This window comes from Carettochelys insculpta, chromosome 14, assembly GCF_033958435.1.
Source record: "Carettochelys insculpta isolate YL-2023 chromosome 14, ASM3395843v1, whole genome shotgun sequence".
NCBI lineage: Eukaryota > Metazoa > Chordata > Testudines > Carettochelyidae > Carettochelys > Carettochelys insculpta.
In genome coordinates this window covers 34,906,560-34,932,362 of record NC_134150.1, presented here as the reverse complement: position 1 = coordinate 34,932,362, position 25,803 = coordinate 34,906,560, and the positions used below count along the sequence as shown (strand labels likewise).

The 25,803-nt window shown below is 45.4% G+C and overlaps 1 protein-coding gene across 1 annotated transcript in view; it reads left to right on the top strand.

Annotated features, from left to right (window-relative positions):
* LOC142020892 (polycystin-1-like protein 2) overlaps positions 1-25,803 on the top strand; it is an 82,111-nt gene that overhangs the window by 44,238 nt on the left and 12,070 nt on the right. Inside the window, 18 exon segments of the mRNA XM_075009133.1 lie at positions 1,454-1,636; positions 3,042-3,166; positions 4,251-4,377; positions 6,815-6,949; positions 8,553-8,778; positions 9,316-9,509; positions 10,259-10,489; positions 11,907-12,008; positions 12,643-12,821; positions 14,812-14,958; positions 15,870-16,069; positions 16,244-16,467; positions 17,612-17,828; positions 18,523-18,751; positions 19,517-19,748; positions 20,219-20,315; positions 23,918-24,058; positions 24,811-24,996. Of these exon segments, the coding sequence (XP_074865234.1) occupies positions 1,454-1,636; positions 3,042-3,166; positions 4,251-4,377; positions 6,815-6,949; positions 8,553-8,778; positions 9,316-9,509; positions 10,259-10,489; positions 11,907-12,008; positions 12,643-12,821; positions 14,812-14,958; positions 15,870-16,069; positions 16,244-16,467; positions 17,612-17,828; positions 18,523-18,751; positions 19,517-19,748; positions 20,219-20,315; positions 23,918-24,058; positions 24,811-24,996 (3,175 nt within the window).

The window sequence follows — 25,803 nt, the reverse complement described above, 5'->3', positions numbered from 1 at the left end:
CCCTCCTTTTCTGCTCCTGTCTGGAGTGGAATGCAGTAGAACTCCAGGGTCTCCAGCTTCAGGCTTCAGAGGGCCAGGTACAATCGTCACAGATACAATTATAAAGTTGAATACAACATGGAATAATCCAGTGTTTAACAATCTTTTTTTTGGTTAGGCACTTCTTTAAAAATTGTGAGTACCCCCAGATGTCTCTGGCGTACACCTAAGGGTACATGTACCACTGGTTAAGAAACATGGTCCTACGGTAATCTGAGATCTGGAAGCAAGTGCCATTCAACCTTTCCAGATTACTGTACCCTTTGTAGGAGTCCGATATGTTTTGCATGCCACCAAGTTACACCTCAATCAACCTTTCCAAGGGTTCCACGTTGAGAACCCTTGCACATGTTGAATTTCGCAAATATGGCTCCTGCCTGGAGCCCAGCTGCCAGTGCTCCTGCTCGGGGCCCCGGGGAAAGTGGCGGCTGCTGGCGCACCTACCCAGAGCCCTGGGGGAAGTGGCCATTTGGCTGCTCATGAATAATTGAATTTGCAAACATTAAGTTTGCGAATCTAGAGACCCTACTGTACTTACAAAAACAGGCAAAAATATCACAGAAGACTACTGCTGAAAACTTGCTGACTTGCCACCATCTTATTACCAAATAAATGCATTGAAACAGAAATATGGTACTTACATTTCAGTGTAAGGCATAGGAAACAGCAGAAACAAGTCATTGTCTGAATGAACTTTTAGATGGTTATTAGTGTTTTTTATGTAGCCTGTAGTAAAACTAGGCAAATACCTAGATGAGTTGATGTGCCACTTAAAAGACCTTGGTATACCCCTCAGGGCAGATGAACCCCTGGTTGAGAAACACTAATAATCCATCTGTATTTCTTGCTGCCACTACCTTCAGCTCTGAGGACACGTGACTAGCCAGGGGCTCAGTCCTACAACTGTTGACGTCAGTGGGAGTCTTATTACCATGGGGGTAAGATTGTGTCCTTGCCTACAAAGGTAGGTGCATATACAACATACCCAACTGTTAGAGCTGTCCAGATTGTACTACCAGCTCATAGTATCAGGTCCTGCTCCTGAAGGGTTCTGAACATCCTCCACTGCCATTGAGCACAATGGAAGTTCAACACCTTTCAGGTTTGGGTCTGAAAGGCTGAGTTGTGATATTCTTTCTCACACTGAGCAGTTACTTAGGGTGTAAAGTGCATGAGGCAGGTTTTGTTCTGTGTTTGTACAGCACCTAGCACAGTGGAGTACTGGCCTATGACCTTATCTAAGGCATGACCACAATATAAATACATAAAAACAATAAAAATACCTTTCTCTGCAAATAGTCCCATTGGACTATTCATGTTATAGGTACTATACAGTGAGAATCCTGTGGCTCATTTTAACATCTGTTATTTTTAGTACACCCCTACTGAATCATTCCTCTTATCTCCTATTTAGGTGGAAGCCAGTAACACCCTCAAAGATGTCAGTGAATTCTTACTCACTGTAAGCACAGAGGACAGTGAGGATTATCAGAAGCGAAAGGATGCAGCTGGCTACCTGTTCAATGCTGTGAGCAATGTGCTCAAAGCTTCTGCACAAAATGGAACAGAGGATGCTTTATCACCAGAGTCTGGACAGGTTGTTTGCGTGTGGTTCAACAAAACCTGGGGCACATCCATATTCCCACGGTGTTCTGTTGATAGTAAATCGACAGAATGCAGCACTTACATCAACAGTTTTGTCCCACTCCCCATGAGGCACAAAACCTCTATTGTCAGAGATCTGTCAACAGAAAGCCAGTCTGGACATTCCGGATGGGGGAGTCCCTCTGTCGACAGACAGGAATTCCAGGACACTGGGCAGCCCTGTCTGTTGTGCTTCTGGTTGGCCCTTTTGTCAAGAAAGTTGCTGGGCAATCTGGCTGATCTCTGTCAACAGAAGTTTTATTGGAAGATATCTTCTGACAAAAACATCTGTTGACAAATCACTGTAATGTATACATAGCCTAAGGCTTGTTAGTCATTTCTTAGGGTCATTTTACTGCTTATAACAACTTTATCCGAGGTTTTCAAGACTATCACCCAGTTTGCTGCCTTAAAAAGAAACACCAAACATTAGAATTAGGGAATCATGGTTATAAATTCCAACATACTGTAAATGGAAATTAATGCAAAAAAATGGTCTGAGGTAAACAGGATGAAGTTTAATAAGGACAAATGCAAAGTGCTCCACGTAGGACGGAACAATCAGTTTCACACATACAGAATGGGGAGAGACTGTCTAGGAATGACTACAGCAGAAAGGGATCTAGGGGTTATAGTGGACCACAAGCTAAATATGAGTCAACAGTGTGATGCTGTTGCAAAAAAAGCAAGCATGATTCTAGGATGCATTAACAAGTGTGTTGTGAACAAGACACGAGAAGTCATTCTTCCGCTCTACTCTGTGCTGGTTAGGCCTCAGCTGGAGTATTGTGCCCAGTTCTGGGCACCGCAGTTCAAGAAAGATGTGGAGAAATTAGAGAGGGTCCAGAAAAGAGCGACAAGAATGATTAAAGATCTAGAGAATGTGACCTATGAAAAAAGGCTGAAAGAATTGGGCTTGTTCAGTTTGGAAAAGAGAAGATTGAGGGGAGACATGATAGCGGTTTTCAGGTATCTAAAAGGGTGTCATAAGGAAGAGGGAGAAAACTTGTTCTTCTTGGCCTCTGAGGATAGAACAAGAGTCAATGGGCTTAAACTGCAGCAAGGGAGGTTTAGGTTGGACATTAGGAAAAAGTTCCTAACTATCAGGGTGGTCAAACAGTGGATTAAATTGCCAAGGGAGGTTGTGGAATCTCCATCGCTGGAGATATTTAAGAACAGGTTAGATAGATGTCTATCAGGGATGGTTTACACAGTACTTGGTCCTGCCATTGGGGCAGGGGTTTGGACTCGATGGTCTCTTGAGGTCCCTTCCAGTCTTAGTATTCTATGATTCTATGTGTTCCCTGCTCTTTTCAAATAACAAGTGCTTATCAGGAAGCTCCCTTGTTCTTTTGCAGAGTTTGGTCTCACACCAGCTGCTGGACACAGTTGAAAACCTGCAAAGCACACTACTGATTGGGAAGCTGCCAGATGATGAGCCAATGGTATTGATCGCTCCCTCTGTCACAATGTACATAAACAGGTAATAATCAGCACATTATTGTGGCCTTTGCTCCAGTCTTTCTCCAACAAAGTATAAATCATTTTCTCATTAAATGGCATCACCCAGCCAAATATTATAAAGGTGCTAACAAATCCATAGGTGCTGTAAGGTTGTAAGTGGTTATCTATCCATTGTAAGAACAGTTTTAACTCCAACTAATTTCAGTAAGACTAGCCTGAAAACCTTCATATATGATCTTTGGCCTAAGAATAATTCTTTGGGATTATATATGTCAGACATTGCCCACTTAAATTTGGAGGTAAGTGGAAAGCACCTGTTGTGTCAGGTTAATTATTCTGTCTTTTTTCAGTGTTTGCTGATGCCATTGTAAATAAAAAAAATTGTCACAGGTTTGGGCAGATGAAAATGTGAGTTCTTAAGTCATTAATCATCCCCAAATTTGTTTACTGAGAGCACGATTTTCAACCATGCAGATCAAACATGACGTTCAATTGCTTGTCTAATTTGTGCATAGAAATCAGGTATATGTTCATGTCAATGGACATGTAGATGCACTTGCATCTCCCAATTCACAACATGAGTATAACTACAAGCCCAAATTAAAAGCACAATTGCATGTGCACATTGTTAAAAATTGGGCCCTTTTATCAGCATGGAGCAGTACAGTAAGCTGAGACAGGTCATGAAGCATTTACCACTTCTTCCCATTGTTCCTATTAACGAGAGGTCATCCCCCCTCTTTCTTCCTTTTCTATCTCCCCCACACCCACCACCACCAAATAAACCCTGGATTTATATCTGCTCCAAGTCTGAAGAAGTGGGTCGTACCTATGAAAGCTCATTACCTAATGAAATTGTTTGTCTTAAAGGTGCTAAAGGACTGCTTGTTTTTTGTGAAGCTACAGACTAACACAGCTACCCCCTCTGCGAAATGTAGAAATGGTTCTCCAGCCCACTTACACTCACTCTGCCAAGAAGCCTTCCCTCTGGCTGTAACATCAACTATGCTTAGCAACTTTGCACAATGATATTAATACTTCTCTGTTTTTGTCTCTATCTGTTCCTATTTTCTCTCCTTGCATCTGACCCCAATTCTGGACAGGTTACAAACAGACAGCATGGATGGGACATCCATTAACATCTCCGAATCCAGCTCAGCCAGCTTTACACTCCCCGCTGCCTCCTCTCTCAGTGTCTTGGAAGACAGTGATGAGATAGTGGATATAAGGGTAAGTGACTGTTAATCTGTCTTGATGTATTTGGTGCACACCTTCTCTTGCCCTAATGGGTCTTGAGCCTTTTCTCTTTTCAGACTGATCACACTGGCACATGTGGTGTTCTGTTCCTTGGCCCTCCAATTATGTCAGCACATTCACTTGGAAAGTATCCACCCAGAGGAGCCTTTTCCTTTTTCTTCTTGCCTGGGATTTGGTGCAGATAGTTGAAGTGAACTGGGAGCTTTCTGGAAAACACCTCCCACCACAACCCTGCCTGATTTTCTCTTGGCTGTCCACAGAAGCGGACTTGATTGATAACTCTAATCCCATTCATTAGTCACATTCATTAGGGCTGCCGACAGGGATGGGGGCAGAGGGGTAGCTGCCCTGTAATCTGGTGCTTTAAAAAGGCCCAGAGCGGCTGGCTGCTGCTACCATGACAGCTGCAGTAGCCAGAGCCCTAGGCCCATTAAATCACTGCTGGAGCCTCAGGTGGTGGGGGTCAGGCATCACTGAAGGGCTAGCTTGGGGAGCCTAGCCCCAGCCTCACCTCTTCTGTCCAAGGCTCCACCCCTTTGGAGGCCCCAGAGCCATCCTCCCTTACACCTTGCCAGGGACTTGGCAATTCTGTCTGCAGGCCTGACATTCACTGTTAGAAGGAGTCAACTGATCACAGTGTCTACACCCTTGTTTAACCAGCAAGCCTGGAACACTGTTCCCTTCATGCACTATATGAGTCAGGTACAGCTGCTCAGCACAGTAGCACCCCAGGCTTCCTGCCAGCTGGGTGTTTGCCATTTTCCAACCTAGGACATGCTCTACCTTTTGTCTTGTTATGGTATTTCTACATTCTTCTTTCTAAGGAGTCGACCAGGCTGATTCAAGCCAGTCAGCCTGGCAAAACCCTGTGCACTGTTGTAGGCTAAGTGTCAGCTTCCAGTTTCCCCTCCCTATTCCAGCTCTGTGGAGGCATGACCCCAAACCTAGCCATATCAGTGGAAACACCCTCATTGTCTTCACTGGGCTTTGGATGCTCTTCCCTTTTTGCCTGCAGTTGTACTTATGACGGACGTGCTCTGAAATGCACCCTAGGCAGTACGTAGTAACTGGCATAGATTGATATACGTTGTCAACTGCAGTAGTTTCAGGAGAGGCACAGCAATCTGATTTTGAAGGAATAACTCTGGATTAACAGTGGTGTGATTGAATTGGGCTACACCCAGACAAGTGCGATGCACACGTGGGGGAAGGGGCACAAGAGGTCACGTGCACCAAACACTGCAGGTGGAAGGGGCTGGCCAGCAACAGGCTGAGGGCTCTGGGGGACTGGCAATCACAGAAGGGGTCTGGACTGCTTACACTCACCAGCAGTGGTGGGGTAAGTGGAGCACGGCAGCCCCAGCTTGCTCTGCTCTCCCATCCATGTTGTCGAGGGAGCAACATGACCAGGGAAGCAAAGCGACCTAGGGCTAATGTGTTCTGGTTCCCATGCCACTGCTGGTGAGGACAGGGAGAGGCTGGATCCCTGCTGCCGGTGCTGGCCCCAGCCCCCTGGCCCTGCTAGTCTCCTGGGCCACCTGAGTTGGGGAAGTGGTGGAGCAGGGGTGGAGCAAGGGTAGGGAGAGGGCAGAGTAGGGATGGGGAGAGGTGGGGCCTGGGGCAGAAGTGGGGCTGTTGGCCCCTTCCCAAGGCTGGAGTGGGGGTCATGTGGCTGGTAAAACTAGTCACCTTTGCACCAATATCTGAATCAGTGGTTCTCAAGCAGGGGTACACAGAGGTCTTCCAGGGGTACATCAGCTCATCTAGATATTTAGCTAGTTTTAGAGCAGGCTACATAAAATGCATTAGCAAAGTCAATATTAACTAAAATTTCATATGTAGACAATGACTTGTTTATACCACTCTATATATTACACACTGAACTCTAAGGACAATCTTCCTATTACAATTGATTTGTTCTATCATTTTACTCTAAAGTGAGAAAGTCAGCAATTAGTAACAATGTGCTGTGGCAATTGTATATTTTCATGTCTGAGTACATTCTGAGCAAGTAGTTTTTAAGTAAGGTGAAACTTGGGGGTAAGCAAGACAAATCAGACTCCGGAAAGGGGTAAAGTAGTCTGGAAAGGTTGAGAGCCACTGATCTGAATGACACCTGAGAGGTTTACATATGAATGAAAAATTATCAATAAAGATTGCTGCTGGCTAGAGATACATTAGAGATGGGTCTGAGCTGGGCTCTTTACTTGCAGATCACAATCCACACTTTCCCACAATTTAAGGTCTGGAATCGGTCCATTAGTGAGATGGGGCCAGCTTCAAACTTGGATTTTGATCTTCTGTTTGGTTCTGATTTCATCTCTGATCCACATGGAAATCCAAAAACTGTGACTCTAATAAAGTATCTTGTACACCTCAAATGCTGATCGTACTCCCTGTGTCACTGTAGATGGTGAGCTTTGCAGTGAATCCCTTCTCCTCAAGTGACACCAGTTTTGACATCAGTGGAACCGTGGGAGGCCTAAGTCTTACCTCCCTGGATGGATTGGTCATACCAGTCAATGATCTGACCGAAAACATTGAGGTAAATCCAACCTTCTCTTTCAGTGTGAATTAAAGTCTAATTGGATCCTTGGGTGACAAGTGCTCTATAAATGTTAGTTGTATTATTATCATCATCTTCCCAAGTAGCAAGCTTGGTAGAGAACTGGTGATGTTATGTTTACTGAAAAAAGAAAGAAAAAGAAAGAACAAAGAAAAAAGATGATGCATGTGAAAGGAAGGACTGTATGTGATTTGCAGGGTAAACACAATAAGCATCCCTCTCATGAAATGTATGTGTAGGGTCCTATATGGCATCTTACTTGTACATGTGATTCAGCCATTTCTTCTCTGTTATCACATGAATGAATAGGTAGAAACATGACTCCTCATGGGTGAGGTCAGCCTGAAACAGTGTGATGTCTAAATAATAAAACAATCATTATCCTGCCTCACTACAGGCCAATGGACTTGATGACCTTTTGGGCCTCTTCCAGCCCTACATTTCTCTGATTCTATCACCCCAGTATTGCTTGTCTATATTAGTATTTCCTAGGCTCCCTAGTCCATGTGTAAAATCATTAAATCAATACCTAAATCACTCAACAGTGCACCTACGTATCAATTTGTGTTTCAGGATGACCATGATCTCAACTTCTTAGATTTACCAGGTATTTATGTTGTTCCTCATCTGGCAGGCTCAGTCTAGAATCATTTAGATGAATAGCATGCCGTTCGTTTCCTAAAAACTCACCTTACCACCTGGTTGTCTGTGGATGGAACCAAAACCGGGGCATCTGGAGCTGAATACATGAGCCTGTATCACATGAGCTAAAAGCCAGTTGTCTAGTGGCCAAGGTTGTAGGCAGACTCCTTATTCTCTCTGTAAGTGGTCTCAGTGCCACTAGATGGGACACTACACTGGACACGGGACGTGTGTGGATTACATTCACACATGAAACACTTGCAAAACATGCTTTAAACTTGCCCACCTTCCTTCCTAATCTGTGTGTGCACTAAACCATAAAGAACTTTGAGATGAGCCAGTGCAGAGCTGAAATAGACTTTTCGGGTGCCTGTTCTAAGGATCAATCAAACTGCATTTGAGCAGGCATGCAATAGGGAAGTCTTATTTACAAGAGATGTCCACGTGGAAGGATTTGCTAGGGAATGCTTTTCCTATACTATGCTTTGAAAAAAATAAATTATCAGACACGGAGCCCAGGAGAGGCGACAGCTTCACCAGACCCTTGGGCAAGTTGTGTGTGGGGTGGGGGGAGCTCCATGCTCCCAGAAGAGGTGGGACCTCAGGTGGAAGGGTCAGGGCAGCCCTCAATGCAGCACTGACCACAGTATGTAATTCTCCCTCTGAACCCACAGCCCTGAGAGCCACCAAGAGCACTCTGTGTGGTGCATCAGGGGTGATTTAAAGGGTCCAAGCTCTTGCCCTTCCTACAGTAGTGGTGGCAGTGGTTGGGAGCCCACCCTTTCGAATTGTTAGGTCTCAGACCAACTGCCCCCTGTGCCCCCCCACCATCAGTGGGTGTGATGGAGCCACACCATGTTACTGTGTGACATGTCACTGTGTAATAGGATCCAGGAACTGCCACATATTTTTAGGAATTAATCTCTCTGTTCAAATATAGATAATGCTGCCAAGACTTTCAGCACCTCAGGAAGACAGGAGCCTGTTGAATCTAAGCAACTTTAGTGCCCTCCAAGTTAATGTCACCTCAAAAAATACATCTCTAGTGATCCACCTGGAAACAGAACAGGATATTCCACTAATACTGTACTTGGGATACGGCTATCGCCCGAACGAGACTAACTATGATATGAAAGCTCATCTACTCCTTAAGAAAAACTCTAGAGGTAAGATCATTAGCCAGTGATATTTGACTCTGGCCACTGCAAACTACTGAGCACCCTTAGCTCACCCTTTCCAATAGAAGCTGAGCATGCAGCATGAGTTCTTAGGCCCAGATCCACAGAGGTATTTAAGCTCTTTGGAAATTAGGATGCTAAACATCTTTGTTAATCTGGGCCTTAATTCTCACATTCAGTGCTGTCATCCAAATTTCTTACAGATGCCAATAAAATAAATTGTAGTGAGGAGCTCAGATTCAGCAGTTTGGACCTGTAAATGGCAATGAACCTCCTCAAAGTTAGAAAGAGTTCCAATCTGTGTCCTGGTTCAGGCCATCTCTAGTAAACACAATGCACAAACAAAAGCAAAGAATAGGAACTTTGAATAATTAAGTGCTAAAAACCCATGCTGATATTTGTTCTGATAAGTGTTCTGTAATTCCATTTATTTTATTAATTGGCATGTGTGCAGTATACATACCTGCATATTGCTGAAACAAATGCTTTCTTACATGGATCTCAATTAAAATGTTTCTGTTCAAGATAAGCCAAACACGTGGGTTCTTAGCCCAGAAGAACTCCTTTTCGGAGAAGGGACTTACTATTTCATGATGGAACAAGACTTGGAAATGGATTCTGCAGCCAAAAGTGATATAACCATAGCTGTAACTTCCTTTGTGTCCCAATGTGTGTTCTGGGATGATCGTCAGGGAAACTGGAATACCTACGGGTGCCATGTGAGTACAGAAAAGCAAAGAATGTTGTCACAGCTCTTCCCCCCAAGACATTTCAAAGCTAGTCTAAGTAACAGTAACACTGGATAAAATAAATGAACATACACCACTGAACTCTTGAAATAAGAGTTCTGGGAGGAGAGTAGGTCATAACACTCAGATCAGTCCAAAATAAAAGGGAATTTAGACACATTTTCCATTGGACATACAGGTTGAATCTCTCTAATCTGGAACTCTCTCACTGTGCAGATTTCCTAATCTGGCATGATTTTACTTAGTTGGACAACCACTTATCATGGGTGTGGCCAAGTTTCCCACAGTCCCACCAGTCCCAGCTCTCAACATTCTATGCTCTTATTTAGCTCTAAGTTACCCCAAGTGTCTTCTAAGAGCCCAGTAAGCAGTGGAATTGTTGGTAATGTGCTTGAAAATATTGACCTCCTATCATCCAGCAAATTCTCTCATCACCGATCAGGTCCTGAGGGTGCTGGGCAAGAGGTTCAACCTGTACGTGCAAGTGAGAAGTGGCTGAAGCATTCTGAATGGATTTGTGAAGTGCTAGAATACCCACTTTGGTGTAGGTCTTGGATCACTGATCTAAACTGGCAGTTGTAGAATTTGCTTACATATAGCAATTCTCCTCTCCTAGCTCAGCTGCCTTTTTCTGTTTCCTTAGCTTGCTAGGTAAGTGAGCTGTACTTGGAAGCCAAAGGTTGAGAATGTTGTGAACCTGACTGTTCTTTGGCTTTCAGGTGGGTCCAAAAACAACCCTCAGCAGCACCCAGTGTCTCTGCAACCACCTGACCTTCTTTGGGAGCTCCTTCTTTGTCACACCAAATACCATTGATGTCAGCAAAACAGTGGAGCTTTTTGGCACATTTGTGCAGAACCCGGTGGTAGTGACAACGGTGGCCTGTATCTTTCTTGTGTATGTGCTGGTGGTTATTTGGGCTAGAAGGAAAGACATTCAAGATGATGCCAAAGTAAGCATTCTGCTAACAGGTAGTGTGATAAGAAGTATTTCTCCTCTGGCCTGCTCTGCTGTGATCACAATCAGCCTACCACTTAGGACAGAGTGAGTGGTCAGCCCCTTTGGAGCTGATGCCACTAACTCTCCACAAAGGGAATGGGTGACCCAAACATGATTAAAGAGCTACCACTGGATGTCCCAATTCTGTAATGTCTTTCTCTTCCATCTTCCGTGTGTTCCCAGAAATATATGAGGAAGGAGGGAGTGGAAGGTTTTAACTATTTGCTTTCATTAAACTTTTACATCCAGAATATATAGGGTGACTATATTGCCTTGTGGCAAATACATGACACTGGCCTCCTGGGATAATGGGGGGCTGCTGTTCCATGTCAGGGCTCCTCAGCGATGGAGGCTGCTGCCTCACAGTCAGGCACCGGGGACGGGAGCTCCACAACCGTGGGATGGGAGCTCCACAACTGTCTAGTGGGGTGTGCCAATAATAGAAGCTATGTATCCTCCTGGCAGGTGGCGGGGACAGGGAACAGGGCAGCTGCACCTCAGCAGGAGCTGCCTCCCTAAGGCACATGGTGTCAAGGAACAAGGCAGCCACCCCGTGGAGGGGCTCCCTCGGTGAGGGAGCTGCCTTTCCTAGGCATGGGGCACCAGGGAATGAGGCAGCCATCCCATGGCAGAACTTACCAGAAATTACCCCCCTTTCGAAAGCAGGGTGCTAGTGTAGCCATGGCCCTTCTGTCTACTTATTTCATAGAAAAGTTTGGTTTTCTGCAGAAATTTGAATACCGGATTTTTGGGGGGGTGTCCAGTATAATTCAACTTTCAAACATTCAGCTTTTACAATGGTAAAAGATCAAAAATTTCCATGGAAAATAGACTTGTTTTGCATCAAAAACAATTTTGATGGAAAATTTTCTACCAACCCTACTTACTTCTGCTTCCCTCTATGCTTCCTGCTAGATATTTGCAGTCAGGCCTACCAGGGTGTAGACTAAAGGGGACTTGTCAATTCAAAGGGACCTGGGACTCCTGGCTTCCACTACCACTACTACTGCAACAGTGACAACCGATGGAGCCGCAGGCCTTTTAACTTACTACTGGAGAGTAATGCCGAGTACTTCATGTGGCTCCAAAGGCTGGAGAGAGGTTCACCATTCTCTGGGCAGTGTGGAGGGCTGGCTGCCCTTGATCCCGCCCCTGCCACTCAAGGCCCCACTTCTGCTGGGAGCACCAAGCCAGGCCCCTCCCATTCTGCCAAGGGTCTGTGCAGTCTGTCAGCTACCCTGTATGCAGTGTCTCTGAGATGGCACCATGCCACATTTCCCATCCACAAGCCTGGAGAAATCCCTGGTCCTGGCACTGTTACTATTTTGCCAGTCACAGGGTTCTCACAGTGCTGTTCTCTCTCTTTCCAGGTGAAGATCACAGTGTTGGAAGATAATGACCCCTTTGCTCAATATCGTTATCTTGTGACAGTTTTTACAGGGCACCGTCGAGGGGCGGCCACAACTTCCAAGGTACTGATGGAATTAGAGGTGTGTGGGTGTCTCCTGAATGTTTAATAGACCATCAGCACGTAGGAAATGGATGTTGTATGTAAGCCTAACCTGTCAGGAAGGTGACAGGCCACCTAAGAGAGCTTTGGTTCCTCTGAGGGAAGGAGCAAGTAACTGTCTTCTCTTCCCCTCCCAAGGCCTGGGAAGGGGACATCTGGATCTGGGCAACAGAGTTAACAGGAGTGGTAGGGTGTGCCTGGCTCTGCCACTCACAGTGTGAGGAGGAATAGGAAAGTTCAAAGGATTCACTGAGCATGATTACATCTGCAGCTTCAAGCACTCTGCTGGAAAACAGGCCGAATGAGTGAAGCTCTCTCTATATGCACCGCCCTGTACCAGAACTTGCTCTTATGCTATTCAGCAGCTGTGGCGTCTTCCATTACACTCTATCCCTGGGATTTGGCATCACTGTCATCACATCCCGCCAACTGTGAGCCAGACCCTCAGTTCCTGATTCAATTTTCACTAAGTCCCTTTAAGAGGCAGCTTGGCAGGGGCTCAGTCGGGAGATCAGGGTTGGGTCCAAGCCAGGAGTGAAAACAAACAAACAGAGCCAGAGTAGATTATCAACACACTCCTGCGGTATGTCTTTCAGGTGACTCTCACCCTTTATGGCCTCGAAGGAGAGAGCGAACCCCACCACCTGACTGACCCTGCCACCCCAGTCTTTGAGCGCGGAGGAGTGGATGTTTTCCTGCTCTGTACCCTGTTTCCTCTTGGGGAACTGCAGAGTATCCGACTGTGGCATGACAATTCAGGAGCCAGTCCATCTTGGTAATCCAGGGGAGAGGCTACGTGGAAACAGCAGGCTATCCCTTATGACGGGGTGGGGGGCTGACAGACTGGCCACTCCCCTGGGCAAGATGGGGGGTGCCAGGCTCCCAGAAGGGCTGTGGCCTCAGGCAGAAGGGACGTGACTAGGCAGCCAACCCTCAGCTCTCCCCAGTGCACGCTGCACCATGTCTTTACCCACCACCCCTCAGAGCTGCCTGGAGCATGGTATGCAGCACTCCAGCAGTGATTTAAAAGGCCTGGGGCTCCAGTCACCATGGCTAATGCAATAGCTGTGAGGGCTGTGGGAGATCAAGGCCCTTTTGAATCTCCAGGCCCAGGGGCAGTTGTCCACTTTGACTGTCCCAGCAGTGGGCCTGCCTTTGTGATACCACTTTACCATTCGGTAGCACTTGTCAAACATTCATGTATTTTTCTAACCCACCCCTCAGAAGCTGGACCGCGTCACCTCCATTTTGCAGAGGAAAAAGGTAAGTCACAAAGGGTATAGCTACACAGCAGCGTTATTCTGAAATAAGCTATTCTGGAAGAGTTATTCTGGAACAGCTTATTTCGAAATAAAACAGCTACACACAAAATGCATTGCAAAACAGCACTTAGCTATTTTGAAATACAGTGCCCACACTGAGCCTATTTTGAAATAGGGTCATTGGATGCTTTATGGCTTATTGCGAAATAAACTCTATTCCCTGACTACACAGCTGCCATTGGCTACGTCTACACGTGAAGCCAACATCGAAATAGCTTATTTCGATGTAGCAACATCGAAATAGGCTATTTCGATGAATAACGTCTACACGTCCTCCAGGGCTGGCAACGTCGATGTTCAACTTCGACGTTGCGCGGCACCACATCGAAATAGGTGCTGCGAGGGTACGTCTACACGCCAAAGTAGCACACATCGAAATAAGGGTGCCAGGCACAGCTGCAGACAGGGTCACAGGGCGGACTCAACAGCAAGCCGCTCCCTTAAAGGGCCCCTCCCAGACACAGTTGCACTAAACAACACAAGATCCACAGAGCCGACAACTGGTTGCAGACCCTGTGCCTGCAGCATGGATCCCCAGCTGCCGCAGCAGCAGCCAGAAGCCCTGGGCTAAGGGCTGCTGCCCACGGTGACCATAGAGCCCCGCAGGGGCTGGAGAGAGAGCATCTCTCAACCCCCCAGCTGATGGCCGCCATGGAGGACCCGGCAATTTCGACGTTGCGGGACGCGGATCGTCTACACGGTCCCTACTTCGACGTTGAACGTCGAAGTAGGGCGCTATTCCGATCCCCTCATGGGGTTAGCGACTTCGACGTCTCGCCGCCTAATGTCGAAGTTAACTTCGAAATAGCGCCCGATGCGTGTAGCCGCGACGGGCGCTATTTCAAAGTTAGTGCCCCTACTTCGAAGTAGCGTGCACGTGTAGACACAGCTATTGTGAAATAATTATTTTGAAATAGGCACTATTCCTCATAGAAAGTGCATCTACACTAGGAACTACCTTCGAAGTTAACTTCGAAGTTAAGCACTGCTTCAAAGTAGCCAGCAGAGAGTCTACAGACATTTCCCCAACTTCAAAGTCCTTATTTTATTGCTGGGAATGGAGTAATGCCCTACTTTGAAGTTTCACTTCAAAATAGGGTATGTGTAGATGCTATTGTAGATGCTTAACTTAGAAGTTGCTTACTTCGAAGTAAGCAACTGCAAAGTTATTTTTGTAGTGTAGACACAGTCAGAATGAGGTTTACTAATTTCAAAATAAGTCAACCACTATTTTGAACTTATTTTAAAATAGCAATTGCATTGTGTAGATGCTAGGATTGTTATTTCAAAATAATGGCTGTTATTTCAAAACAACTGTGCTGTGTACACAGAGAGGCTAAAGGATAGAGTCTGACACCCAAACTCTCAGTGAATTGCTCTTTCATGACCTGAATGCTACAGCATCTTCCCGTTATGAATTAGCTCTTTATTTTTATGGCACAGGTATGTGAATCGCGTGCTGGTCCATGACCTGGCTCAGGATCAGAAATGGTATTTCCTCTGTAACTCTTGGCTAGCCATTGATGTTGGAGAGTGTGTCCTAGACAAAGTGTTCCCAGTTGCTACTGAGCACGACATGAAGCAGTTCAGGTAACTTCTGCTTTGCACTCCTGGTGGCTAATTGCAGCAATGTATTTGAAAAAGAAGTGATGCCAAGAGGTCCTTGCCCCGAGCCCATTACCATCAGTGAGGGTCTCAGCCTTGACTTCAGGGGACTTTGGACGAGAGCTAGGCTGTGCCTAGAGTGCCAAGAACTGTCAACAAAATACATGGAAATCGTGCACTGCATTTGCGTATCTTTTGCCAAAAGTTCTGTCAGAAGAGGCTTTTCCAATGTTTAGCTCATCCACACAGGGCCAAATGTTGGCAAAGCCCCTTTGTCAAGACATCCCTTCTTCCTCGTGGAACGAGGTGTGCAGGGATGTCGACATAATGCTCCTGACCGGCAGATCTCTACCAAGAGATCTGCAGTCTGGATGCGCACTCTGTCAAGAAAACTTCTGTTGACAGAAGCTTTGTCGACAGAGACCTGCAGTCTACACATAGCCCTAGCGTGAGGACTGCTTAGCTGCGCCTCCCTGTTACACTGTGTTATTACTGCTCTGACAACCTTGGGAAGATGGGAGGAAGAATGATGGAAGTAGCCAATACAAACTCCAGCACCAGATCCACTTTACCATATACCTTCCCTGAGAGTTTAATAGGAATTGTTTTTGGTTCTCACCCTGCAGTTACAGAGACAGGGCCCCAGGAGATACCTTTTAGGCCTCTGTGAAAGGAATTCGTCTCGTGCATGCATTTTAGGGGCCCAGCTGTACCCAGTGCTAACAAGACCACCTCACCCCATGCAAACAGTGAGAATCCAGTTGAGAGTCATCTCATTATTATTATCTGCATTGTGGGAGCACTTAGCGGAGCCAGCCAGGGCAGGGCTCCAAACTGAGCTCTATTTCCCCGTCGCATTTCTAAGCACTTTCTTGCTTCCCCTTTCTTCTTCCCAGTAACCTGTTTTTCATGAAGACCTCCAAGGGTTTCCAGGATGGGCACATCTGGTACTCAATTTTCAACCGCTCTCCCCGAAGTGCCTTCACACGAGCCCAGAGAGTATCGTGCTGCTTCTCCCTGCTGCTCTGCACCATGCTAACCAGCATCATGTTCTGGGGGGTGCCGAAGGACCCAGCAGAGCAGAAAATGGACTTAGGTAATTAACCGAGTGGCTCTTTGGGCTGGGTGGGAGGTACAAGGAGCCAGGAAGGCATTTCAGTGTGGGATTGCTCAGCGGCAAGGTTTTGCCACCATGGAGGAGCTGTAAGTCTGTATTTTTTCCTTTGCTCTGAGGCTATTTTTGTCCTTCCTCTCTGGCTGACCATGGCAGGCAAGATTGAGTTCACGTGGCAGGAAGTGATGATTGGCTTCGAGAGCTCCCTCCTGATGTTCCCCATCAACCTACTCATTGTGCAGATCTTCAGGAACATCCGCCCTCAGGTGACTAAGGAGCAAAAGGACAAGAAACCAGGGAAATGCGGCCGAGTGTCTCCCAACCTGCCCTCTCCTCAGGCAATCCAAAGTGTTACGCTCACCCCAGAGGCTGTGATAAAGGCAAGTCCCTTTGTACACTGTTACTGAGCAATGGCTGAGAGCATTGATCTGCCATGGGGGTGTACAAAATGCCCTGCCCTGCCCCCTGCTGGTGGGTATATGGATCTGAACGAACTCACAGTTTTGTTGTTACATAAAGGTTGTTACAAGGAAGAGGGAGAAAAATTATACTCTTTAACCTCTGTTGACAGGACAAGAAGCAATGGGCTTAAATTGCAGCAAGGGAGGTTTAAGTGGGACTTTAGGAAAAAGTTCCAGACTGTCAAGGAGGTTATGCACTGGAATAAATTGTCTGGTGGCTGTGGAATCTCCATCATTAGAGATTTTTAAGAGCAAGTGAGACAAACCTGTCAGGGATGACCTAGATGGTGGTTGGTTCTGCTACAAGTGCAGAGGACTAGAACAGATGACCTCTTGAGGTTCCTTCCAGTTCTAGAATTCTGTGATTCTATGTGGGGTAAGAAAGAACTATTTTGTCCTGTACCAGATGTGCTTCATAATTCCTTAAGTAATATGCCAAACTTTCACTGAGGGGTGGCTCTTTGCCAGAGGTCCTCTAGATTCTCAGGAATGAGGTTAAAGAAAGAGAGGTACTTAGCTAGGTTTACCATTGTCAGGGTCAAATTCTCCATGCAGGGGACTCTTGCTGAGTTCATGTACCTCCCTACGCAGATATTCAGCATTCTGGATATGTTGTGAGTGACCAATAGCATTGTGTTGTATGATCACAATCTAGGATAACATTTGTCCCTATGGTACAACTAAATTGACAATACAAGTCATATGTCTAGTCACGATGCTTAATGCACAGCTGAAAGGCGCTCCAGTCCTATCATGATGATTGTGGTACCAGAACCTGCATAGACTAGAATAGAATAAAATCCACAGCCCAGGTGAATAATGTATATTTTCACATACTGCAAGCTTACATTGTTGGACATAAACCTGCCCTAAGAATGTCTAACCTTGTGACCGTCTAAGGTCTTATCCACGTTGGTACACCACCGTAGCTATAGAATCAGTGCAAACTCCCACTGTAGATGATGTGTACCACTGAAGCTTACCATGGTTGCAAACTACAGGTTTGAAACTACAAGTAACCAGAGCCACAAAGTGACTGCCAAGCTATTGCTTCATCTTCCAGGATATTAGGAGAATTGCCAACTCACTGTTTAAAATCCTGAAGAGTCCGCTACCCTCCTCAGAAACAGACCTCGGAAAATCCACTGACATCAACACATTGTTGGCCTTAGTTGAGGACATCATCTGCCAGCAGAACAGAGCTGGGCAAGAGTTTTATGATGAGAGTAAAAAGAAGGATGATCCTATTATCATCACACTGGGGTCTGTAGATATACAAGGTAAGTTGGAAGCTAACAAAATGAAATCCCTGAAAGTGAAGCTGCTGCAATCACTAGATATGAGGACCACTCTCGTAATTTATTTGAATTAAGGAAAGTTCCGTGAAACTGGCCTGTTTCCTTTGCAATCAGCTGTCCTACTTTACAAATCAATGCAGGCTTTTTAGCATTTAGGAGTCAGTATCCACACAGAATTCTAGACCCTTATGTCAGTAAATCCTTAATCATGTTGTCCTTTCCCTCATCCTTTCTTTCCCTGTGCTGACTGTGCTCTCCAATTCCAACTCAGGGCTCGACTCTGCCACCAGGCGTCTGTTGAAAATTATCTTAATCTGTAAGTGGGCCCACTGATTGCAATACCAGCTTGCTGTTAGCGCTTTTAAACTATTTATGCAGTTACAGACTGTACTACAGATAGCCTATGATCAAGGGTGTTTGATCTTTTTGAACTCATTTATTGAAATTCTGAGGCCATTGTCACAAAATGTTATTTGCCAAGTGTGAGGCAAATGGTACTGCAACTCTGGTTGTATAAGTTATGAAAGCTACATTATTAGTACTTGCAGTCACCAGAGATGTGCACATCAGCTTCAGCGTAATTCCCTGCCCTGAAGAGTTTGCATTCCTAGGCCCAGATTCTGTAACGTTTATTGCATGTTTATTTCTCTTTTACCCCTCCTGCATTTCCTTGGAGAAAAAACGAGAAGCCCATCTCCAGAAAAAGAAATGGGTGAAAAGCTGAAACACAATGACTACAACCGCTACTTGTACGTGCAACTCCAGCATGTAGAAATGGAGTTGGAATTACTGGGACCTCAGAAATTCCAGAAGGCTCAGAGTTACATCCAAGCAGTTAGGCAGGTCCAACACATGAAGGGCCTCCTAGAAAGTTCTCTCTCCTCTTCTGGATCCATCAGTGATAGGTAACACTCAGCCTCATCCTTGGCATGTGTAGATGTGGGTCATTGGTTGAAATCCAGACCAAACTGGTGGGGACGGAAAGTAATTGCTATCAGATGGCTGTTTGATAATTGTATAAACACTCTGAAAAGCAGCCAGGGAATTTCAGTGGAATGAATACTGCACACTGGAATAGTAGTGGCAACTTGTCACTCTGTCATTTACGCCTCAAACACCAAAAGTTCCAATGCACTAAAACATTATAATAAAGAGCTGAGGGCAATTTCTGCGCTCCAAAGTGCTCCAGGATCTGTAAAAGAATGGGTTTATGGGAATCTGTTAGCAAACACAAGAGGCAAAAATAGGCCAGAAAAATCTGATTTTTAAGTAGGAAGTATTCAGCATTTCATATAGTGATGCTGGTCTTCAGGGTCTCTAAGCCCTTGTTAATAAGAGCATCCAACAGCCACATTGTAAGTGGTGGTCTGCCAGCACATACTTTAGAAACCCTATTACGCTGTTTTTTTAGAAATAAAGCCAGTAAATTGTGCTTTGATCTTATATTAGTGCACCTATTTGTATCTGTATACCTGTGAATGTGTGCCTGTATTCTCCACTACCTACTTATTTATATCATATTTCTTAAAATACATTGAAAATAGTTAATAGTTTTTAAACTGTAACTTTCATAAAAGGTGTTTTTATGCCTGATAACTCCAGAGTTTGATGTTGTGGTTTGCTTCCATCTCATCAGTAAATTGACTTTGTCACTGTGGTTGACTTTCCAGGTGCTCCCCTACTCCAAGTTGCTCTGAGGATGGCAAGAAAAGTTCCTCTTTCAAATGCTTGCCCTGGTGGTTTGTCTTCATTGGCTGGTTCCTCATAGTGGCCACCAGTGGCGTGTCTGGATTCTTCACCATGCTTTATGGGCTACATTATGGCAAGGAAAACTCTATCAAGTGGCTGATCTCTATGGCCATCTCCTTCTTTGAAAGTCTCTTCATCACACAGCCCTTAAAAGTAAGGTCACTATCAGGACAAAACACTGGGTAGGGATCCTACAGCCCTCTCAGACACATCACTCCCAATGAAGTGAATCTGAGTTTTGCTTTCCAAAGGACTGCTAGACAGAACTCCTATAAAAGAGATCAAATAAGAAAGGGGTTCAGTTACAGTTGAGTTATAATGTCGTGTTAATTCCTCCAGGCAGGAATCTTGTTCCTAGGCATTAGCTTCACCTTATTTTATAGCTTCCAAGCTGATGGAATCTCCCCATTTGGAGAGGTGTGGCCAGAGTGGGGTTTGTTCAGCAGTTTGGGTTCCATTCACTTTCTGATTTCTTGTTCATGGAATTATCTTGTGTTTGTAGAGCAAATTAGAAGGCAAAATTCTCCTCCCCAGTCTGCAGTGCATGGATCAGAGCTGACTGTTTAAGGCAAGGTCTAGACCACTCCTTGCAGAATTCTGAACAAATAGTAAATGTCTTTCAGGTGCTGGGATTTGCTGCTTTCTTTGCTCTGGTTCTGAAGAAGGTGGAGCATGAAGATGAGGAAAACACTGCCATTGAAGGCCCTCTGTCCACACCGGGTAATTGTGTGTCAGATGCAAAACATGTAGGGACTAATGAATGAATGTGAAATGTCTTTTCTGAGACTTTGAAGTGCTATATTCATGCATATGGTCAGGGACGACAAAGGTGACCACTGTCTGTAAGCTTTGCCTGCTCCTGATCCCTGGGCCCACTGCTCTAATTTACACCAGCTAATCCAACACAGGAAGGGATCCAAGGAGTGCCCAGGGGCTCTAGGTTCATCATTTCCCCCAAGCATATTTCTAAAATGCCCTCTAGATTGTGGGGGTGTGAGGGGAGCAACTACATTGGCTCTGCTAACTGGGGATCCCCCCCCATGCTTGAGGAATTCTCAGGTGCCCCATTAGAGTAGGTTTAGGGCCCTTTGGCATTGTTAGAGCGTAACAATCTATACGAGTACAGAAAAGCTGCTGCAGGCACAATGACAAGGAGAGCATTCAACCCGATCAGAAATCTACTGAGGAAGAGACCCTATGCAGCACAAAACATGGAGGCCACAAAACCAGAAAAACAAAGTAAAAGTTTTAGATCAAAAGAATAAACTACCTGCCCCCATGTGCATTTTTTCTGTATCTCAACACACACACCTTTGACCTAGTGCTGCTGTGAGATTGCTCTGGGAACAAGATGGGGATAATTCTATCATTCAGAACTTGTTTACTTTCAGGAGTCCAATGTTTGATCCTTCTTCCCAACCATCAGTAGCTCTGTCCCCTGTCAGCAGTGGGAATGAACCATTGGTCTCGTTCTCAGTAGTAGTAGACCAAGTGAATAGGTCCTACTGCTATTGCTGCTTGCAGTGGCCGTCCACATTCTCACATGCATGCCACAAACTTCAGCAACTGTGTTTCAGTGTTCAAAGAACAGAATTTAAAAGAAGAGAATAATATTTGGCAGACTAGCTGAAAACATAAGAACTAGAGTAACAGAGTAGAGTTTCAGAGGGATGCAAATATGGAGACGTTAATTTAAATGAGTCAACTCTCATCAAAAATACCCAAAACAAAATTGTGTTTGGAAAAAAGACTGTACAGGGAATGCACACAACTTTCCATTCCTGAACACAATGCAATTTACATTAGTGCTGTGCTAACTGCCCTGTGTGCACATCGTGCTGTTTTGCAAATAACTCTGCAACTGCACAACTTAATGAAAATGCATAAATTTAGCACAGTGTGATATGCTACACTTTTCACTAGATTTTAGTATCAATAGAACTCAGCTTCAAGCTTAAGAAAGTTCCCTCCATATTCTTCTTTGCCATTGTTTGTAACTCCTTAAACTGTTGCTTTCACTTCTCAGCTGCTGTTCCATCCACAGTGCAATTGATATGCTGCAGTTCCCATAATGCAACTACTAGCTCATGTCAACCCACTAAACTTTATTTAACTAGTGTATTTAAATGTTATGTAGTCAACAGGAGCTCCATTCTCCAGAAAGTGCAGGGTACTACACTCGCTGCCACAGTTCTCAGGTTGCTTACAGGCATCTCCTACTGGACACAAATTGGGTTACCTAATCTGTTTGTGTGGATGGGGCTCTTAGTTCCCACTCCCCTAGTCCCTTTGGCTTCTCTCAGATTCTCCAGTCCCAAAGGGAACAAGGTATTGGCTGTTTAATTGGCTTGCTGGATCTATCTGACTCCACCAATATACCAGGTTCACTGTCTCCCTGTAAACATCAGGGGTGGGGCTGGTAAATAGCCTTTTCAAAGGCAGACCCCAAAAATCTTCCTGGAGTCTCCTCTACAAGCTATAGGCCACCCTGGACTCTCTCCCAGAGCTTCTCAGCACCTGCTGGGAACTTCCCATTTTAAGCCCTTATTCCATTCTTAAATATGATTGACAGGGCTGATGGGGTGGGGCCAGCCATGCCCACAGTAACCCTATAGCCCCTTCATCACTGAGTGAGGTTTATAGGCTCTATCACACTCCCTCCCCAATATACCCCATTACAAAGTTATCCAGTAAGCAGTTTTTGTTCTGCCAGACTGGTAGAATCAAGGAAATGGTGCTGCATCCCCAGAGAGAGCAGTTTTGTGTTTGATTTTCTCTTTTCTTTCACCCTGATCTTAAAAGGCCAGCAAGTTCTAGGACTGATTTCATTTATTCTCCAGGTGGAAAGGGGAGTTCGGTAGGTAGAGGAAACTGCTCTCACCTGGGAAATAGCGTTTTGCTGTAGCATTTGCACCAACCCTCTCACAAAGGGTACGTCAATTTCTGGCAGTGGACTGGATCTCTGCCAGACTTCCCTGTATCTTTCTGAAGTGTAAATCCTCCTGCCTGTGATCAGCCCTGCATGCCACACACAGGCCATTCCCCACTGAGTTGGGATCTATTTTTATCTTTCTCTTCATCTGAATCTTCTTTTTCCCCTTCTCACAACCCAGACGGTGTTAAATTATTTATAGTACTTTATATTTGTAGTTTGTTTTGAGCTAAAACCCCTGGGTTCCTTGTGCTAGCTAGTCGGTAAGTCTCCATTATTTTCTGCTTTTGGGATGTTCAGCCTTTACTGCTAGGGTTAATTATATATGTGTAAACATATCACATAAGTGTCTGCATGTATGTACCGGATGTACACATGCTGTGGGGCATGTCCTCGGTGGGTAACAATAGTCTTGGCTCAGTGAACACTGATAGGACTATAACAATGTGCACCAGCCCCATGTGGCTTTATCATTCACTGCCGTATGAGATGGGTGTGGGGGAACACAGCTGGCAGAGGCATTCCAACAGCAGGGACCAGGGGCACTGCAGGAGTGCACACAAGGAGTGCAATGGCACAATCTGCTAGCTTGCGCTGAAAGCGGCTGGCCTGGAACCAAGGCCCTGACTTGCCCAGTTCTCTTTGAAGCCTCTGGCCCTGCTGCTAATCCATGCCCCACATACTCCATGAGCACCTGCCATGCATTCTTGCTGCCCTGCATACAGGGCACATGGGGGACATGCTGCCAGTCCCCTACTGCTGTGGGATGGTGCAGGCTGCAGATGGAGGAGCCACATGTTTGCTAGTGCTATTTCCTTTCTGGTCCTTCTCTTTCTCCCCTCCCTTTGGTCCTATTTGTCACTTCTTATTTTTGCCATTTTTTATTTTTTCTCCTTCTCCCTGTTTTTGCTGACTTTTCTCCCTTCCCCTCCCGCACTGCTGGGGATTGGATCCGTTAGAGTGGGGCACCATTTCGTGCCTCTCAGAGCTGGTCTGAGACCCCTAGGAGCGGAGAAGAGACTTTTGCACTACTGGGTTGTGGCCAGAGCCTGCAGCCTTGTGTTTGTGAGCTGCCATCCACATTTGAACAGTGGGAGTCGCAAGGGAAAATCAGATGCTTTCTAACTGGGCACTTTACTGCAGAAGTAGCAGCATGTTTGCAGCGTTGGATCAGTTAGTTTCCCAGCACCACTGATCCTCAGCCTTACATCTCCACAGGCCCTGGAACTAGCCTATTGACCCAGCTCCTGGTTGCTTGACTTCACCCTCCTGGCTGAAAAAACCTGTCTCACTAGAATTATCCCCCCGGAATAGCTGGGGCCCCACAGCAATGAAAAGCAGGGCTTGGGGGTGCTGCTCATACCTGGCCTTTTATCTATTTTGCACACAGGTGACTCAAACCCTCTCTTTGGAGCTCGAAGGGACAGCAGAAGCAACATTTACCAGCCACCCCCTGCCACAGACATTGAGAGAATGAAGAACAATCACATCAAGGAGCAGAAAGCCTTTGCTTTAATCAGAGAAATATTGGGTCGGCAATCTGCCTGCAGATGATCTTGTTTTAGTGACAAAGCTCTTCCATGCGTTTGCAAATCAGCATTAATATCAGCCTGGTGGGCTCCTTGGGTGGGAAAGGGACGGCTTTACACAGGCTTGCCTGTTGGATATATGCACTGTAAATAGTGCAGGTGGAAAGACGGAAGCAATAATGGGATAATAGCTGGAGGTGCCAGTGGAGCTAAATGGTGGAGGGTGGAGGGGTTATGAGGAAGGGGCAAACAGGGCTTACTTGTATTTTAAGAGAACAGGCCAGAGGAGTGTGAGAATTTATGAAGGCAGAGAAAGAGCAAGAATGGAGACTTGTAGCTGGGGGAGGTAGGTTTGCTCCTTCCTGTGAGCAAGAATTACCCATAGTTAATATCCTAGATGCCATTCTTGCTTCCTCTGATGTCAATGAAAAGAAGTCACCTTGACTTCTCTTCCACTAAGAGCATATTTGAGGCTGAGTTCCCTTCTACAGCCTGAGTTACTGGTGTCATCCTATCATTTGCCTGTTCTTTTCTTGAACCCTGCTCAGCTTTTAATTGATGTCATGTGAGAAAAACAGAACAGCATAAGCCAACCCATTTAAATTCAGCAATGATCTGATGTAGTCCAGAGACAGAAATTTTGCCAGACATCTTCTTAGCCTATTATCAAATGATAGTAGCAATAATTGTCATGTTTCTCTGTGCTGGACAGATATCAGTTCTAACCTAAAAGTATATTTACTGTTCTTTCCAGCTTACTTAGGATTTTTATGGATGCTACTGTTGGTTGCCTATGGACAAAGAGATCCCAATTCCTACTACCTCAACAAACATATTGAAAGCAGCTTTACAGATGGGTTTCGGGATATATACACCTATAAGGACTTCTTCACATGGGCAAGAACTACCTTAGTCAACAAGTTATATGGCTCATATCAAGGTGCAGAGTTCTGACTGAATTTCACATTGTATGACTTGGCATTCAAAATTCTTGACTTTTGTGCATCCTCTCAACTTGTCCATGTGAACTGGGCTTCTGGGGAGGGACATAAGGGTGCATGTCTGGTATCCTGACAATTTACACAAGGTAGTGTCATCTGGGACATTACTCTGATAGCTGATTAATATCTGCAGAGCTGGATGGGTATAGCTCATACTGGCTACGTCTACACTAGCCCAAATCTTCAAAATGGCCATGCAAATGGCCATTTCGAAGATTACTAATAAGGCGCTGAAATGCATATTCAGCACCTCATTAGCATGCCGGCAGCCACGGCTCTTCAAAATTGCCTATTTTTGCTTCCGCACAGCTCGTCCCAACAGGGCTCCTTTTCGAAAGGACCCTGCCAATTTTGAAATACCCTTATTCCTATCAGCTCATAGGAATAAGGTGATTTCGAAGTTGGTCGGGTCCTTTCGAAAAGGATCCCCGGGCGGCAGCGAAAAGCGGCAATTTCGAAGAGCCGCAGCTGCCAGCATGCTAATAAGGCACCCACGGCCATTTCGAAGATTTGGGCTAGTGTAGACACAGCCACTGTGTATTAAAACATAAAAGGTCAAATTCTTCTTTGATGTACTGCCATGGTAAGTCAGTAAAATGCCCCCAACTTGATTTTGTCCTCATACTTCAATTATTTTTTTACATAATGGACAAGGTCTGTATCTTATTAGAACATTGTGTAATCTGTGTCTAGTGGTGTACTAGAATATATGTCTGGTGGTTTTTCCACGAGGTTTTGTCATTTGA